Raw genomic sequence first — 20,131 nt, 5'->3', positions numbered from 1 at the left:
AGTAAAATATTAATCGGTTTTTAATTAAATTTCGAAATATTAAAAAAATATCAAAATGGATAATTATATTAAAAATATCCATCAAAATATGTTAAATATAAATATTATTATGCTAACTTTTCTAATATTTATTCGATGTGTGCTAATTTTTACGTTATTGGCAGCTACGTATCGAGCGTAAGAATCCAAGAACGTTATTGTTTTGAGAAAATCTTGAAAGTTTATTAAAATTTCTTTATTTTCTTTTAGTATAACTACTTATGATTTTTTGAATCGCTTTGACTCAGATTTTCTCAATTATTAGTTTTTTGACGTTTTGATGTTTTGCAAAGGTAATGATTTCTGGCATAAAGTTTGAAAGTTTTTTTGGAAAATAAATGGAAATAAAAACTAATATTGACGAAAAAAAACTAATATCCAATCAAATGAATCAATATAATTTTACAATACAGCGATGTTTAAAAGTGTTAAAAGAAAAACAAGCCGAGTTGGATACATTAATACGTCATGAAGAAAAGGAACGAGTTACTTTACAAGGTCACTATCTTTTGTAGGGATGTGTGTGTTTATAAATAGAATAAGTGGTGAAAATTAAGGAAAAATGAAAAGTACATATCTTTTTCTATGTCAGCAAAATTAATACAAGTTGTTGCTTACTAATAAAAAAAATTACACCAGAAAAATTGTTTTTGTGGTTAAATTAGTTTAGAAATTACATTTTTCCGAAAATTTTCACAATATTTCTATGAGCCACGATATTTTCATTTTCCCTGGATCCAAATGAGTTTCTAATTTTTTTTATATACCTAAAATGGGGAAAAAAATTTTGTATCGAATCCTTACGAAGTTCTAAAAACATGAGTAGATTATTTTAACTCAAAAATTGTGGAAATTGAAGTTAATAAATAAAGCCCTTTTCGCTTTTTTGTTCACAGATGAAGTTAAAAAAATTACCTGCAAACTGGCAGCTTTAAATAAAATAAAATCACAACGTGTTTTAATGAAAGAAAATTATGAAAATTTAATTCATGCTATCGAAGATGACTATCGACGTATTGCTACATTATCAGAAACATTATCAAAAACAGCGGAACAACATTGTTTGGAACTGTTGGATGAATGTCCTGTTCAATTGAAACGTTCAAAGAATAAAATTACATCATCAAATCATAATAATGGCAGATGTAACCATAGCAAAAGTCGAGGGGATAATGATTTGAATTACACAATGATGCATGATTCAGCCTCAAATGATAATGAGACATTTATCCGTAGTGAGAATTTGGATCGAGATGATTCAGGTATTACAAAATTACCATCTCTCTTAGTCTATTTTCAACCCGTCCAGAAATTGAGAGAATTTCTCTTTTCTCGAGAGGAAAAAATGTTAAACTCAATTATTCTGATTTGTAATTGTTGGGCCCGAAGTTGTGTAGTACTTTTGCCAGAACTTTGGTTATTTTAAGAAAAAAGATTTCCTCGAAAAACAAGAACTATTTCCAAAAATTTTTATTTTATTTACACTGAGTTTATTCTGGTTTCAAAATCAAAGTTCACTTCTAGCACATTTCAAAATGTAATTTTGTTTCTTAGAAATTAAGAAAGATTCACAAACAAGTAAACCACAGTCTTCAAGAAATTCTCAAACAGAAATTGATAATGATGGGTCCAGCTCAAATCAAATATTGTTCATCAAAGCGTATAAAAAACGAAAATCCAATAATGTTCCAAGTGATTTTATGAAACGTCGCAGTCATGACAGTTAATTTTAGATCGTTACACGTTTGTTCCAAAAAATATGTTTTTTAAATAAGTCTAAATAAATATTGTTTTGATTGTCAATAAAAAATGTTTAAAAATTGATTAAACAAGTTTTTATAGATGTTGTTAAAGTTTCCATATTCCTAGAGGAAATAGGAAACAAATTTTTCTGGCCAGAAGACCAGAGAATTTTTCTGGCCAGAAGGAAAGGTTTTATGAAATAAAACGAATTATCCTCATTATGGATTTCAGTTCTTTGAATAAATATTAGAAACGAGTGATACTCCATATTAGTTTTCTTAGCTTAGTATGTGAATACGAAATATTTCCGAATAAATTGTTTCAAATGGATTCGAGAAAATGCACTTTGTATGAGATTTTGGATGATATTTCAAAAATTATGGATCTAATCATTAAATGAACCTGATTTTGGAAGGTTTTGGGTTAAAATTGACTTATGTATTGCATTTTATTCAAATTGGAGACATTCAAATTTTCTCGATTTTTTGAAATTTTTTTAAGGGGTATCCCTTGGAAAAAATCGAAAAAATTGGAAAATTTTTTTTGGTTCGGAATTTGATAAAACTTTGTTTAGAGGGTAATTTTGACCCAAATAATTCAAAAATCATGTTCATTTGGCGATTGGACTAGTAGTTTCGAAGAAAATCGATATCTCGGGTCAATTTTTAGATTTATCTTGAAAACTAGCCATCCAAATGTTTAATAAATACGATTTTTGAATTTTTTAGGTCGAAATTACCTTATATCATGAGTTTTATCCAAATCGGAAACAGAAAATTTTTCTCGATTTTTTGAAATTTTTTGAAGGGGTACCCCTTCAAAAAAATCGAAAAAATTGAAAAATTTTTTTTGGTTCGGAATTTGATAAAACTTTGTTTAAGGGGTAATTTTGACCCAAAAAATTCAAAAATCATGTTCATTTGGCGATTGGACTAGTAGTTTCGAAGAAAATCGATATCTCGGATCAATTTTTAGCTTTATCTCGAAAACTAGCCATCCAAATGTTTAATAAATACGATTTTTGAATTTTTTAGGTCAAAATTACCTTATATCATGAATTTTATCCAAATCGGAAACGGAAAATATTTTTCGATTTTTTGAAATTTTTTTAAGGGGTACCCCTTGGAAAAAAATCGAAAAAATTGGAAAAATTTTTTGTGTTGGAATTGGATAAAACTGTGTATAGGGGATAATTTTGACCCAAAAAATACAAAAATTACGTTCATTTAATGAATGGATGCGAAATTTCAAAGATATCGTCCAAAACTCGATTTGATGAACAATTTCTAGAATCGAATTCAGACAATTTTTTACATTTTGTTTTAAAAGAAGAACTAGTACCTTTTTTCATTTTGGAGTAAAGAAATTTAAAAAAAAAAAAGAATTTAAAAAATATATAGATTTAGCTTACCTCGTTAGAATATTGGACAGATGGCAGTGGAATCCAATGATATCCCATAGCACGATCCCAAATCATACCTTTACTCCACACTTCAATTAATAATCCTGTATTTACATCATTTGTTTCACTGGAAAAAAGAAAAATATATTATGACTAATTTCAAACCATATATTGCGTAGAAAAGTTTCGAATCTATATCGTTGGAAACTAATTTGAGTGCATATTTCGAAACATTTAAGCAAATTTAGTATCGAAAAGCCATTGTGGAAGAGATTTTTTCATGATAAAGTTTAGATAATGGCGCTATTTATACCCAAATTAAATATCTATGGATATCTATCTGTTTTAATTTATTGGAAAAGTCGCTAATGACGCCAATCAGTCAATATGACTGTTTTAAGTAGTAATCATTAAAAAAATGGGCTATTTTTTACTAGACAGCGCATTCATATATTCGAACGGTATTCTTGTAAATTACTGTGGTTTTATAATATCTAGCTGAAATTTAGTTTAAGCTTGTTATCGAAATTCTATTTTATGCTTGTCAGATTGTTTTTTATACAAAATTTGCATTTTTGTCCCCAAGCTTACGTTTTTGTCACAGGTAGTCTTTTCTGACCTCCCCTTGAACCTTGTCAAACAATGTCACATTTAGTTGGCCCCCTCCCCTATCCTTAACGTGTGACCAAGCCAAAAATTAAATTATCTGTCTTCAGTGTAATTTCTATATACAATTCAAAAAGATACAGCCCGAATAAATGATGGAAAAAAATTAATGTGTAGGATATTATGTTTCTGCGTATACTTACAATAAAAAGTCCTGTTCCCAGCATGGTGTTGCTCCTTTAACAGTAACGGTCGTTGATTTAACATTTTGTAACTTTAATGTTACATATGTATTAAATTGTGTTGCTGGAACAAAATAATAAACATTACATTACAACTTTATTAAAACAACTACGATAAACTTTTATTTATTTATTTTTTGGGGAAAATATAGGTGAAGGTTATGTGTGTTTAATGATCAATGAAAAATTTGTGAATAGAAAAAAAAATAGCTAAGAAAATAGACTGAATTTCGTTTTTAAATGAGGCCTTGTTTCGTCCTAAGCGAAGTAACAATTTTCCAGGCATCAAAATGTTTTCTAAGAATGGTTTAAACTTATCCCATTCTTTCATTTCTAATTTTGCATATTTCTACTTCAGAAAGTTCAAAACAATGATCAAATAAATATTTCTAATAATTTGATGAATTGTTCGAAAAGGTTTTAATATTTGAATCACCAGTGGCGCATTATTAATTTATATTATAAATATAAACCCAGCTAAACCCGTACGAAACCAGACTAGGGATATATAGTATATTATAAAGTGTTGATAACGTAAATACAGAGTGAGGCGTTAGTAGATATACGGTTATACAAATTATTCGTTTTTTTTAAATCAATGTCAATTGCTGAAATATATATTAATTGATTTGTAATCGGAATATGGCCCTATCAAATATCTACATACACTTTTCTAGTCAGAAATAATGTAAATTTTTATATTTTTTAACCTCTGAACCAAAAACGGGGTGTTATAAGTTTAACCAATATGACTCTCTTTCTGTGTGTCTGTCTGTTACATCGTAGCGCCTAAACGGATGAACTGATTTGCATTTTTTATTTCGTTTGAAAAGGAATTTAATGGAGAGTGTTCTTAGCTGTACTTGAAGTGTAAGTAGGATTCCGTACCCGTAGAAACTAGAAATTTGGCGATGATATTCAAAATCGGCTTAGTTTGGAAAAGGCTTCAGGGAAAAAGATAATTTAAATGGATAGTGTTTTTAGAGAGGTTTTAAGACCAGTTTAGGGTTCCGTAGCCAAAAACTGATCGAGGGCTTTTCTAGAACAAGTCAATACAAAATATCGAACGATAATGAAGAAAAAAAATACATTTTATAAATGTATAACCACTTATGTTTCACTCTGTATGTTGTATTAGCTCAACTTATTTATCTAATGCATATTTTCTGTTCATGACGTAAATGATACCACAATTAATCTTCGTATTTTATGGAAAATATTTCTTGTCAAAAAATTTTTATTTTGAATGATGGTATAAAAATATTGTATTTTTTATACGTTATAAATTATATTTTAACCCATTTTATGTAGATTTTTTTATTTTTTAAACCGTAGAAATAGCTTCTGCGCCTCTTTTGGATTATTACATTTCACCCTAACCACAAGACCATTCATCGTTGAAATTACAATAAACATTTCAAGATAATAAACTATATAGAAAAAGTCTTGTGGAAAAACAAGAAATAGAAAAGTTTTCGGCAACGATCAGACTTTGTATAAAATTTCACTAAACCAATTTAAATGTTAAATTTATTTAGTAACAAATAAAAGAAAACAATAAATATTTACATAAGTAAAAAAAAAAACGAATTTGAAAATAAATTGAATGTTTTTTTTTTAAATCCCGATCCAGATGTCGTCTTCTAAAATGAAAATTCATTCCTATATTATTCCTATCAATTCCTGTTATTACATTGATGAAAATCAATTTAATAATAGTACAATAGTAGAATAAAAAAAGAAAATAAGTTTATTGCTTTGTGAAATAACAACGTTTTTTTATACCATGTTTATATGTAATATACATAGTATATAAAGTTTAGTCCCAAGTTTGTAATGCGTAAAAATATTGATGCTTTGAACAAAATTTTCGTATTAGTGTTCATAAAATCACCTTGTTAGTCCATTTCCGATTGTCTGTCCGTCTGTCTGTCAGCACGATAACTCTAAAACGATCTAAAACGAAAAGATGAAGCTGAAATTATTTACTTCTCTCCATTAGATCTGATCATTATTGATTGTACATTATTAGTATTAATTAAATAATTAGTTAAAACAATTATAATTATCCTGGGACTAAATAATTTAATATCAGGTATCTATCAAGACATAAATTGTGATAAAAACGATAGTTATTTAGATAAAAAAATATACCTTCAAAAATGGTGGAAGTGCCAATAAATGGTGGTGTATATCGTGTATCAACATGTTATATGCATTTACATGCACTTCCACCATTTTTATTATATGATGTATATAGGAAATATACATAGTATATTAAGTTTAGTCCCAAGTTTGTAATGTTTAAAAATATTAATATTATGAACAAAGTTTTAGTATAGTCCATTTTCGATTGTCTATCTGTCTGTCTGTCAACACGATAGCTCAAAAACGAAAGAAGATATCAAGCTGAAATTTTTATAGCGTGCTCAGAACGTAGAAAGTGAGGTCAAGTACGTAAATGAGCAACATAGGTCAATTGGGTCTTGACCTATGGGTCCGTAGAACCCATCTTGTAAACCGTTAGAGATAGAACAAAAGTTTAATTGTAAAAAATATTTCTTATAAAAAAATAACCAACTTTTGTTTGAAATATTTTTTCGTAAACATCGTAAATTTCGTAAATTGTATAGTATGTTTTATATGGAGATATCAGTTATGTATGTGTGACATGTATGTATGTGACTAATGTGACAGAGTAATCAACACTGTCTATACATGGTATTTAAACAATTTACTCAGTCAATTGCTTGTTTTCACTTGTTTTTTTCTTCAATTTTTATGTATTTGAAATATTATTAAAAATATATATATTTTATTATTATTTATTCAATTTTATTGTAAAATAAATATTATATCGATATGAATTGAATACTAATATAGAAATAAGAAGCAAAGCAAACAACATGAGAAGGAATCCATGTTGTTTAATTTGTATATCATTATACTTTTTTATAATAAGCTTGTAAAGCCTTTATATATCTGCTAGAAATCTTATATCTAAAATTATTGGGTGAGCTTTTTAAAATGTAAATACTGAAAGAAAATATAGACAAAGCAATTTTAACAGATATAATCGAATTTCAGAATATAGCCCGGCTATTTTGAATACTCAAAGTGAATTTTTGAGGGCGTTGATTATTCGACCATTGTACATTTTACTTTTTAGATTTTCTAGAGTAATTAGAAACCTTAAATTACAAAAATTTAGTTGATACCTTGATTATTCGACCCTTTTTCTGCCTCTGTGTGTGCACAGGTGAAAAGGTTAAGTTTTAAATTAGTAGAAAGTTTTTAATAGTAATTAAAGTTGTAAAATTAATTTTTAATCTAAAAAAAGTTATTTATTGTCTTGGTTTTTAGATTTTCTGGAGTATAATTAGGACCTTTAAGTAACAAAAATTTAGTTAATTTTACTATTAAATGAATATCTTTTAAGAAATTCTCTGAATTCGATTCTAGAAATCGTTCATCAAATCGAGTTTTGGACGATATCTTTGGAATTTCGCATCCATTCATTAAATGAACGCAATTTTTGTATTTTTTGGGTCAAAATTACCTTCTATACAGAGTTTTATCAAATTACGAAACAAAAAAATGTTTTCGATTTTTTCGATTTTTTTTCAAGGGGTACCCCTTAAGAAAATTTCAAAAAATCGAAAAAATATTTCCGTTCCCAATTTGGATAAAACTCATGATATAAGGTAATTTTGACCCAAAAAATTCAAAAATCGCATTTATTAAACATTTGGATGGCTAGTTTTCGAGATAAAGTTAAAAATTGATTCGAAATATCGATTTTCTTCGAAACTATTACTCCAATCGCCAAATGAACATGATTTTTGAATTATTTGGGTCAAAATTACCTTATATACAAAGTTTTATCAAACTCCGAAACAAACAAAAATTTTCAATTTTTTCGATTTTTTCCCCTTCAAAAAATTTCAAAAAATCGAAAAAAATTTTCCGATCCCAATTTGGTTAAAACTCATGATATAAGGTAATTTTGACCTAAGAAATTCAAAAATCATATTTATTAAACATTTGGATGGGTAATTTTCGAGATAACGTCAAAAATCAATTCGAGATATCGATTTTCTTCAAAACTACTAGTCCAATCGCCAAATGAACATGATTTTTGAATTATTTGGATCAAAAATACCCTATATTCAAAGTTTGAGCAAATTCCAAAACAAAAAAAAATTTTCCAATTTTTTCGATTTTTTCCCTTAAAAAAATCGAGAAAGTTTGAGTTTTCAAAACGAAAAATGTGCCAAAAACGGATAATAATAATTGTTCAATAAGTATATTTCGCGTAATTTAAATAAAACCTCACAATAAAGACAATTCAATAATATTTAATTATCTTTGGTTAATAATTATCTTAAAATATATAAAATTTTCATAAAAGCATTTTCAGTATTAAAATAAATTTTTCTCCCCCCTCCCGAGTCCCCTCTCTTTAATGAAGGTATTATTATTATTATAGATATATTCATGTACGCATTTATAAAAGTAATTAGTGAAATTGTAATTTTAAAATATCAATTTATAAATATTCAATAAAATATGAAAAAGGGATTGTAAAAGGTGGGAAAACTTTGAAAAACAATACGAAATTTTCTTAAAATAATAAATGAAAATTGAGAGTAAAAAGAAAATTGTAATTAAAATAAATGAAAATTTAATTAGTTATTTTTAGAAGATGATTTTTCTTTTTGTAAAAAATATATATCAATTAAGATTTGTCATCCCATTTGACAAAATATAATCAAACTTTTAGTTTCAGTCAAGAATGAAAAGAATTTTCAGAAATACAGCAAAAAATGGAGGATAAAAAATTACTATCGAGTTTTTCAAATTTCAATTTGAGATATTTTTCGGAGATAAAAAACACTTTATTTTGAACTAAGCATAAAAATTTAATATTTTAAAAGAAACTTGATTTTAATTTATTTAAGTTAGCTTGTTTTTGAGATAATAGTTGAGAAAAATTTAGGTAGCGATAATTATTTTTAAGTGAAATTTACAAAATTTAAAGAAATCCCGACACAGAATTCGAATACAGAATCAAACTGGCACTTGAAACATATCCAAACACATTATCCATTAAATTACCTTTCAAATGATACAAAAAAAATCGAAATCGGTGCATCCATGAAGTTGCTACAATGCTACAGACAGACAGCTATAACACTCCTTTTTATGGTTCATGAGTTAAAATTCTAATTAAATGTGATTGAATATCATTTTAATTTGGTAAAAATGTTTTCGTTTTGAAAAATATACAAATAATAAATAATATTTTATATTTTTGATTGAATAAATGCAGTGAATTAAATAATATTCTACAGAAATCTAAAGAAATTTCGATACAAAAATTATTTATAGTCATTGATATAATACATACACAGCTTGTATTCATTAGAATTGTATATACTCTTTCAGCAATGAAGAAAAAATCGAACTGTTTTCTTTACTTAACGATAAAAACATTTACACGAATTTTAGACATTAATAAATTTGTACCTAATATTATTTTGCCATTGATTTGATAAACTGTTTTACAAGATAAAAGACGATATAATATAAAATACCTAATTGTATATATGGGGAAAAAAATCTCCCCTATATTCAGTTCTAAAAAATACAATCTGTATTAATTTGAACTCGTCTAAATCTTTAAGTATTTGATTAGAGTTCACTTGGTTGAACTGACAAATAAATAAAAGTTGACTAATGTCAAGAAAATTAAATTTATATCAATAAGATTTTCATTTTTCATTCTGTAAATGTATCTTACAATGTCTCTTAAAACCGTGATCTTATATAAAAAAAAAAAAGATACAAGAATAATATGTAATAAATAAATCATTTTGAGTACACTAGTAATGCTGTAACTAGTAATAAATATAGTAAAAACCAAAGTTATTCTCTTTAGTATGAAGTTTGGTTTTTCATAAAATAAGCTTTTATAAAAATTTACGTCCATTTTTATTACCCACATGACAAGTTACGTACTTTAATATAGAGACGTGATTTTAGTTCAATTTAATGGTATCTACCTCAGTTGTTATACAGTTTTTCTATCACGGGCTTTTCACAAAATTAAAAGTACCTTTGGACCAAATGCTGTGCTTAAACCCGCCAGCACTTTTGAGCATTTTTCTCACGATCGATTTAAAGCAGAAATAAATTTTATTATACTATGTATACATGAAATATATCAAGGTATACTCAGTTTAGTATATAGGTGTTCATAAAATTACCAAGTTAGTCCATTTTCGGTTGTCTGTCTGTCAACACGATAGCTCAAAAACAAAAAGAAATATCAAGCTGAAATTTTTTAAGCGTGCTTAGGACGTATAAAGTGAGTTTGAGTTGGCAAATGAGCAACATTGTTCAATTGGGTCTTGGGTCGTTGGACTCCTCTTGTCAACCATTAGAGATAGAACAAAAGTGTAAGTCAATTGTCCGTTTTCACTAGTTTTGTGGTTGAAACTTTTTCTATCATCACATAATTTTATCTATTTTTAACCCCCGAACTAAAAAAAAAGGGTGGCATAAGTTTAACCGCTATATGTGTGTGATTGTCTGTCCGTAGCATCGTAGCATCTAAGCGTATGAACCGATTTTAATGTTTTTGGTTTCGTTTCAAAGATAATTTAACGAAGTGTGTTCCAAACTATGTTTATAGTTCGAATTATGATTCCGTACACGAAAAATTTGTTGGTTTTTTTTTAAATTTTGTAAATTTCACTTGCCGATTAATGAATTTTTCAGATTTTTTCAACCTATCTACAGTCTTTTTAAATATATTTTTCAAATCCTATAAGAAATTGCGAGAATTTCTCTCATCACGAGAGTGAAGGAGTAAGTAAGCAAGAAAATATTAATTTCTTAAATTTTCTTTCGATTTATGTATCTGTTAAATATCACACTTATCTCTAGGTTAATATCTTATACTCTTATAGATTTTACACACTTTTTAAATACCTTGTATATATATATACTTATACTTTTCAAATTGAATTATAATAAACATATATCATCAACATATATAATGTTAAATATACTTCTATTTATGTTTAAAGTGTATAAATAAGATTTTATATACATTTTAATATAATAATTTTATTAATAATATTTAAAGAACCTTTTGAAATTAATTCAAATTACTTAAAGTAAGTAAATGATTTTATTTTATTTATTTACATGTACATACATCTACTTAGTTTTATTCACTTCACTTTTCACTCTTATATTAAATAATTAAACTCAATTAAATTAAATTGTAAATGGATGTCATTAAATTAAATTTTATCAGATATCACATAAAATACATACACTTGAAGTGATTGCTACTTTTATTTAAATAAATCTGTATAACATGGTGTCTTTTTTAACTTGCACATAAGCGTGAAGCTCGAAAAATAAGTTTAATCGAGGAAAATGCTTCAAATAAAATTTGCCCACCCATCTAATTATGCCGACCTGAGTGCTAGACCCAAATGCTCCTAGTATAAATTCGTCACTGACTAAAATCTAATCTGGCACCCCCAACTATTTTGTTTTCATCGTTGAATCAAAAAGAATTCGTTTCAAACTTTACAAATCAGTAATTTAAGGATGTATGAGCATGACAACAATGTTTGATTTAAAGGCTCAAAATTTGTTTGTAGGTAGTCTTTTACTCAAAGAATATGTGGTTAAAATTTCAGCTTAGGTATCCGTGCAAATTTTTAAGAAAAAAGTCATTAAAAATCGATATAAAATACATTGGCTCTTATGGAGGAATCTCAAAAAACGACATATTTTGGAAGTTTTTGATAATTTTCATTTGGAATGAATGAAAACAAATTAAAAAAAAAACTTTTTAATAGAAAGTAAACATATTAGCAATGAATTAGAAAAGAAAAAAACTAAGTGTCACCGTCCATATAAGGGATGTAAGAGCAGGGTAGATTAAGGGTTGAAATTATTTTTATCTTATTTTCAACTTTGATGATGAATTTTGTTATAACTTCATTAATGTAGACGAAAAATAAGAATAAAATTTTTCGATATGTGTCTTGGTTTTCGAAATATCGAAAGCTAAATAATTAAACAAAATTTTCAATTTTCGATATTTTGAAAATTAAGCCAGATATCGAAAAATTTTATTCTTACTTTTCGTCTTATATCGTCAAGTAATAATATAAATTTATCATCAAAATTGAAAATATCTATTTTTAAATTTGTGCCCCCACTACCATGCTCATACATCCTTAAAACCACAAACAAAAAATCAAATGGCTAAACCTATAAATTTTTATAATATTGATTTGAATAATCAATTAATTAATTTGTATAAAAATTAAAAACATGTAGTTGTAAACATGAAATTCAATTAAAAACATTTCTATCAAATTGTTATTATTGTTATTATATTTAAACTAAACTATAATACGTGAAGTGTATCTATCTATCAGTACAATATGAATTAATGTATGGAATAAAATAACTATAACAAATGTCCTTTATATCCCAAGGGAATGACTATAGCACTAGCTCCAGTGTACAAAAATCAATATCATCATGAGTGAATGAAATATACTATCTAAAGCTCATATAAATATATATTACAAGGTGTATCACAACGAACGGTGTGTTAAAAAGATTGAGAATATGGATCTAAATCAAGAAAAAGCCAATTTTGAATTGAACAGGGGAAAAATAACGTTCTAGAACATCCTGTTAAAGGTAATACCAACACGAAAGCATATTTAAATTGAGAATTTAGTTATAGCTTCATGAGACAAAAAATAAGAATAAAATATTTCGATATCTGTCATCCGTTTTCCAAATATCGAAAGCTTAATAATTAAACGAAATTTTCAATTTTTAATATTTTGAAAATTACTTCAGATATCGAAAAAATTTATTCATACTTTTCGTCTTATATTATCAAGTTATAAAATCGAAATTGGAAAAAAAAATATTACCGTGGTCATACATTCTTAATTAGTCTGGCCCAACGGATTTTTGCTTGTTTTCAATAATTTATGAAGGTTTAAACTTTAATTTACATACTTTTTTTTTAATTTTCACCGACTAGTTGTGGAGAAATCTATGAAAACATATCATCCATCTAGCGTTTTCCCATAAGACCAATGTTAAATATGCCTACTTTTGAAGTCATTCATTTATTTAGATAATCGGACAACCCCCCCCCCTAATTTTCAGATTGATTTAAACTTCTAAAAAAAAAGTATGCTTTTTATCCAAAATTGACCTGGCGTACATTCTAAAGATTAAAATTTAAACCAAAAGTGTGGCTTCCAATTCTTGATACACCCCGTATATATTTGGTTGATATTATAGATGTAACACATTCACAAACCAAGGAATATTAATAATAATATATTATGACCTTTTAAACGAAACGAACAGATATAGAATATTCGAACAAAACATTAATATACCATTAAATACATAGTTCTACATAGAAATAATTATTATTACGATTATTTTACATCTAATCGAATTTAAATTCGAAATCAACATAAAATTGATTGTACCTTGTACACTTTGCTGGTGAATTGAATTTTATGACAGATTTACGATATTTTTATGAATTTGAGTTGATTTTTAGCTTTAGAATTGAAGGATAATTTTGGGTAGAATAAAAAACTTTGATTTGATTTTTTGAAAGCGACTTGAAAAGCTAAATATTGTGGTCTAGAGTCCTTCTTGAGTTTACATTTTTAATTGACACTTTCATTAATAGTTTGCATTTCAAAAAAAAATTTTTTGCAACCATTTTTAATGTCAAATTTTAGCAGAGAGAATCCTCAAGAAAAGTTAATTAACTAGAATTTTAATTTTAATAAATCATAGAAATGAATAGAAAAAAAAATTAACTTTCTTTGGTCTTCAAATATTAAATTTTGACAAAAAATTCTCTCTCCATAAATATAAATAATTTTGTTTCAAAACGTGGAACGTAATTTCGAACAGATGTTCATTTATAATGAATTTTAACGATCATTATTATGAAATTATAGGTAGGTACATTAAATATCTTCGAAATACATTACCTAGAAATATTTTGTCGAATTCAATATATTTATGTCTAGACTTATTATTATATATACTTCTTAGAATATGCCTTTTATGGTATTAGAAAAAAATATATAATGCTCTTATACGATTTTCAATTTAATTAAAATCCACTTATCCTGATACTTCATTAAATTCAATCAATTGTAGATAATTTTCGATTAAATTCGAAAAAAAAATCTATTTTCGTTTTTCATCTGTTTTAAATTGTGAACCGAGAATAAAGTAAAAAAATTAGGTATTCGTCTTTTACATAATTTTTTCAATTTTCGCATTTTTCGATAATTGTGTTTTACAGTTTTAAAATAGTCTCGTTCAATACAATACGTAAAAAACGGCGGTCGAAAAGTTTTTAACAGCCGAAAAAAAAAAAGAAAGAATTCAAGCTTCATAATATCCTTAATTTTCCAAACATGAAGGTACTTTTCTAACAAAGAGGCTAATTTTCTTTTTTTATTCGGGGGTCACGGTATGTCAATTTTAAATGGGTTCAATGGAATTTTTATTAAAATATTCGACAACTAGTTTTAAAAAAAAATATTCATTAATTATTTTATGAGCATTTTTTTCGACTTTATTATAGTTTATTGACATGAAATCTTTTCTACCTCAAGGTTATGACCTTTTCTGAAAGGTGTTTATGTATTCGAAATACCTATTTTCTTTGAATTTTATTAGTTTTCTTCGTGTTTTTAAATAAACACTTACATTATATTTTATTTCAATTTTAATAAAGTAACTAAATCGTATTATATTCTCAATTAATTTTATTAGTTATTGATTTAATTCGTGGAAATATTAATGTGTGAAAATTTAAGGTTGAACGGACAATATACTGAAATTTTACAGCCCACTTTCAAATTTTGTTTAATCCGTCGACACTCGTGTCAAATATTCAGTCAACTTTAGTCGCGTGATGAGAGATTTTCTCACGTGTTCTGCACTTATAATTATTCTTAAACTTTGTAAATTTATAGTAGTCCGGTCGTCTCATGACTAGTCAACTAGGTAATTGGTATTATGTAAATTTTAAAAAATGTTCTAACAGAATCGTGAACTAGGCAATTTGTATGACGTTAATGTAATAAAATGGTCTAAAAATATCGTAAAAGCGTCAAAAATCGAAGTTTTTTTTATGTTTTCTTTTTGGAAAACGCTGTAGGGGAAACTTTTTTTTTGAATAAACCGTATCTGTGATAAATTTTCATTTTGCCACGCAAGAGGCCCCCCAAAAACTGTGTTTATTGTGATCAAAGAACTTTAACCGCAATCTTTTATCATTTACCGCAAAAAAAATGAACATTCACCGTTCTTCGGTCAAACAGTTTAAATCATTCCTATGTTTTATGACTTTATGCATGTGATTTAAGGTTATACGGCCACTGTACTTTTTTTTATTAATTATGTAGAAAGAAGAAGGCTAAAATAAAAGTGAAATAAACTACTATATCCGTGTTTATAAAATAATAATAAATTATAAAATCATAAATACAACCCATTGTAAACGAGTTTCGCCTTCGCCGCTTTGCTCCTTATACATTCTTTCTCTATAGCAAGTAATAAAATTAAGTGTATTAACTTACAACAAACCGAGGAAGTTATGATAGTGAGCAATGATGAGAAAGGTGTACATTTAGTTTATAACAACACATTTTTCATATTAGAAAAAACTTTGGAGTGAAAAATAAAAGAAAATTTTTTTAATTAAATTATTCTTACCAGACTTTATAAATATTTAGCTCCATATATTTTGTTTTCTAATTATGTATTGTGTGTTTTTATTTTAGTTTTTTTTTTACACTTTTTAAAGTTCATTCTGCTACTATATTTTGTAACTGTTACATGACTTTACAGGGTGTAACAGAATCGTATTGTTCTTGCTCTAATCCTCAAAGCAGACGATCTGGTTGGATTCTCGTTTACAGTGTATTTTTATGACACCATTTTTTTATATAAAAGCAAAAAATGACGTTCTTAGTTTTTAGATTTTGCTCCCAAAAGTCATGAAAATTCATTATCAGGTTCATTTGATAATGAATTCGAAGAATCGTTTATCAGGTTCACTTGATAATTGAAGGTCTATTTTCTATAATATCGCCTGAAATTCTATATGAATTTTCTGGCATTTTAAGAGATTTATAGCGAAATTTCAAGGACTACAAATTTAGTCGTCTAATGAACTGGATACTTGTGTTTTATGGGTCATCTTTACGCACACAAATTTAGAGCTATTTGGTATTTTTAACCCACGAACGGGTTTTTAACAGTCCCTACTAATTTTCATTTATGAATAACATTCGTTGGGGTAAAAAACGTCACAAGGCCATCATCATTTCTGGTTGATGCTGTAAATTTTGTATCTACATAATTAAGTATTTGAAAAACTTTCTTTTCAAGAAACTAAATAACAAAAAAAAAGTAAAACTTTCTAATGAAGTGGATAAAAAAAAAAATGAATGTGAATTAAATGATGATGGGATTTTTAATAAACGATAATAGTATAGTATCGTAGCTCTTTACATACCTTGTACACCAACATATCGTGCTTTTTTCACTGAAACAAAAAAGAAAATTTATTATTAAACAGTTTACTATCATTTTTTTTTATAGATTATTATCTAATTATTATTAATAAAGGGTTTTTAATTAAGAGTGTCCAAACTTTAACTAAAGAACAGTCCATACAAATGAGTCGAGACTGTAATATGGATGCTACTTAAAAAGTATTTTAAAAGTTTAATATTTCGAAGTAATGGGTATGGGTATGGGTATGGAGGTTAGCGGGCCATGCTCGAGCATCGGGCCTCGAAGCAATGGTTCAGAGCACCTAGCCAAATAGACTCTTGTACTCTATCTCCGCTACGCTTTTCAGTGGCTATTATAACCAACTGATGTACTGAAACCCAGGATCTGCCTAGCCTTGAGTTTCCTAATTTCTTCTGGGTCGACTATGGCCGGACCAAACCATTTCCTTCGCTGCTGTATGAGCGCCGGGCAGTAACAGAGAAAGTGGATCGATGTTTCTTCTAAATTTTCTCCGCATCTGTCACACGCAGGAGATTGTCTTTTTCCAATCTGATGTTGGAACTTGTTCAGGTTATCATGCCCTGTGAGTAACTCAACGATGACTCTAATATCAGCTCTGTTTAGTTTCAAGATCTCCTCGGCTCTGTTACCGAGCGAGTTTCCTTCATCCAACAGGCTTTTGGCAATTCGCAGGTGGCCCATGCCTTTAATTGTTGGTTTTTAGATTCTTAGATCCTTCAGATCTCCTAATCTGTTAAGATCTTCTTATTTCGAAGTAAAACGTGAATGAAAATTATCGGAGTAAGAAAAAAAGAGTTTTTTTGGAAGGAGTAACGACTGATACGAGGGGCGTCTGGAGAATCGACTCATTTTTCCTGTCGAGGATTTGTCTAATAAATAATAATAAGTTCTTCTATTGATTTGATGACTTTAAAAATACAATAAATTTCGTATTAAACTATAATTATATTTCAGTAAACAATTTTCTTCATGTCATTTTTATAATTAATCAAATTTAATATATTGATGAGACAAACAAATCAATCAACCAATTATCATTATTACAGGAATTGTAAATTTAGTTCAAGTTGCTTTTTTTTTTAATAATAAATAAAAAATGACCTCATTAGGTGGAAATCATTAAAAAGACATTATTACAATTGTGGTGAAAATGCTTCAATTATCATTATTACTAAAGTCTCAGAATTGGTTACAGATTCTTGAGAACTCATCGATTTATGTATATTATAAAATGAATCATTTTGAAAAATTCTGTGAAAAATTAAGTTTTATCTTTATTATCGATAGTTATTCACTTCAGTATTCTACTAAATGATATGAATTATAGTTTTTTTTAAATAATTTTATTGCCATTCGAATTACCTTCGACTTGAATAAGTTATTAATTAAAGCAGAAGAAAGTTGAGCAAAAATGGACCAAAGAATATATATATATATATATATATATATATATATATATATATATATATATATATGTATATATATAAAGATACTAAATATTAAAACTTTGAATATCTTTTATATAACTTATCGATAAAGAAAATTTTCCGGATTTAAGGTAGAATGTCCGTAGTCCACTTTTTCACAGAATGAAATAAAATTTTGAGTATTACATGTTAAGAATAATCGCTCTCTTGGAAATATGCTAACTTGAGAGTTTTCTGCCCAATTCAATTGAAAAAGATATTTGCTATCAAAGTTGAGACTGTTTGCATGGGTTAGTTGTACCAGTTGACTAAAACTGATACATTTTTTGGATATTTTAAAAGATTTTTTACAGATTTTGTGTAAAAACAACTCAATAATATCTTAATTTTTAAGTTAGATTGGATTATTTTTTTCTGGATGGTAGAGTACCTATATGTGTGGAATAATATTCATTGATTTCGCATATGTTTTCAATCCCACAAAGATGAATTACATTCAATACATTCTACTGCGTTCAGAGTAAAGGAATAGTTATGTGGGAGTTAGGCGAAATGTATAGGATGTAAGACAAAAGTTATGAAAAACTATCATCAATGTCTCTAACTTGTAGTCGGTCTCACAGACGTTGCTAGAATAATCTAAGTTTTTAAGAATATTGACGGGTGTTGAAATGTTTTATCAATAAAAAATCGAGAGTTATTAGTAAGAGGGAATCTCGTCGCTCAGCCTTCGTAAGGATGCCTATGTTTGGTCTCAGATTTTATCGCTGTATTTCACCATGTATCAAGTTTTTTTAATTTACTGAGTACGACTTTCAAACAACAGAAAGTACACGAACAGGTCCGATAATTTGCGAAGTTAACATTTTTTGGCTAACACTTTTACATGATGAGAGAAATTCTCACAACTTCTGGAGGACTTGAAAAAAAATATATTCAAAAACACCGTAGATAGGTTAAGAAAACTGGAAAATTCAGAAAAAGTTTCAATCAGATATACCATTGGAAAAATAAAAGTTATTTTAATGTATGTTTTATGCATTAATGAGTTTCAATTTTCCCGTACATTCTGTACAAAACTACGAAAATAGAATTATTTGAAAAATCTATTAAAGGACTAAAATTTTCCAATAAGTACCACTTTATTTTCAACAGATAATCATCCCTCTAAACTCTTGTGTGGTATAGAATTTGTTACACTGTTGCATTTGTATTAAAACAACTCTAGATATCTACACAGTATCACTCTCTCAAACCCTCCCACCAAACCAAAAACCACCCTCGTAAACCCTAACACGAGTAACGTGTTAGTCTTAACGCTTGAAAGACATCAAACGAATTATATTACTGTATATGTATAGATAACCGATGTAGATACTAAACATGTTTATAGTACCTACTACAATTATAAACAATGTATAAATGTATAGAAATTGCAGTTTAAAAAGGACTTGTTCATTAAAATTTATACATTAACCAACCACATGGCTAAAATATCTCTTTGTGTATCGACCTTTACATTTCAATTACGATTCATTATTGTTTCGAACAGATAAGGTCGATTGAAATAAGTTGGACAAAGAAACAAGATATTTGCTATTCATTTTATCACATTACTTTTTAGGAAACTGTCCGAAACAAAAGGTAATCATTTTTCAATATGAAAAGGTCTATTACTGGAAATAACTAGCTGTTACGTTTAGCTGTGTTCGAATAAGTTGCATCGATTTCTAGAACTCTCAATAAAATGATTTTTTGAAAAATTTTAAATCAATCGTTAAACAAGTGAAAGTAAACAATTGGCTGAGTTAACTGTTGAAATACCATGTGTATAGAATGGTTTTGGTTTTCGAAAAATAGATTTCTAGAACTCTCAATAAAATGATTTTTTGAAAAATGCTAAATCAATCGTTAAACAAGTGAAAACAAACAGTTGACTGAGTTAACTGTTGAAATACCATGTGTAGAATGGTTTTGGTTTTCGAAAAATTTTCGAAAATATTTTCAAGAATTTATTAGACAAA

General features: G+C 27.3%; 1 protein-coding gene across 1 annotated transcript in view; it reads right to left on the bottom strand.

The window, feature by feature from the left end:
- LOC123300715 (protein unc-13 homolog B) overlaps nt 1–16,676 on the bottom strand; it is a 367,411-nt gene extending 350,735 nt beyond the window's left edge. The window contains exons 1-3 of the mRNA XM_044883344.1: nt 16,658–16,676; nt 3,994–4,096; nt 3,194–3,311 (exon numbers count right to left, since the gene is read on the bottom strand). Coding sequence (XP_044739279.1) covers nt 3,194–3,259 — 66 coding nt within the window. The 5' untranslated portion in view covers nt 3,260–3,311; nt 3,994–4,096; nt 16,658–16,676. The remainder of the gene's footprint in view (nt 1–3,193; nt 3,312–3,993; nt 4,097–16,657) is intronic.
- Between the last annotated feature and the right edge of the window lie 3,455 nt (nt 16,677–20,131).

This window comes from Chrysoperla carnea, chromosome 5 (genome assembly GCF_905475395.1).
Source record: "Chrysoperla carnea chromosome 5, inChrCarn1.1, whole genome shotgun sequence".
Classification (NCBI taxonomy): Eukaryota; Metazoa; Arthropoda; class Insecta; order Neuroptera; family Chrysopidae; genus Chrysoperla; species Chrysoperla carnea.
The sequence above is the reverse complement of the archived record's forward strand: the minus strand, read 5'-3'. Positions and strand labels throughout refer to the sequence as shown.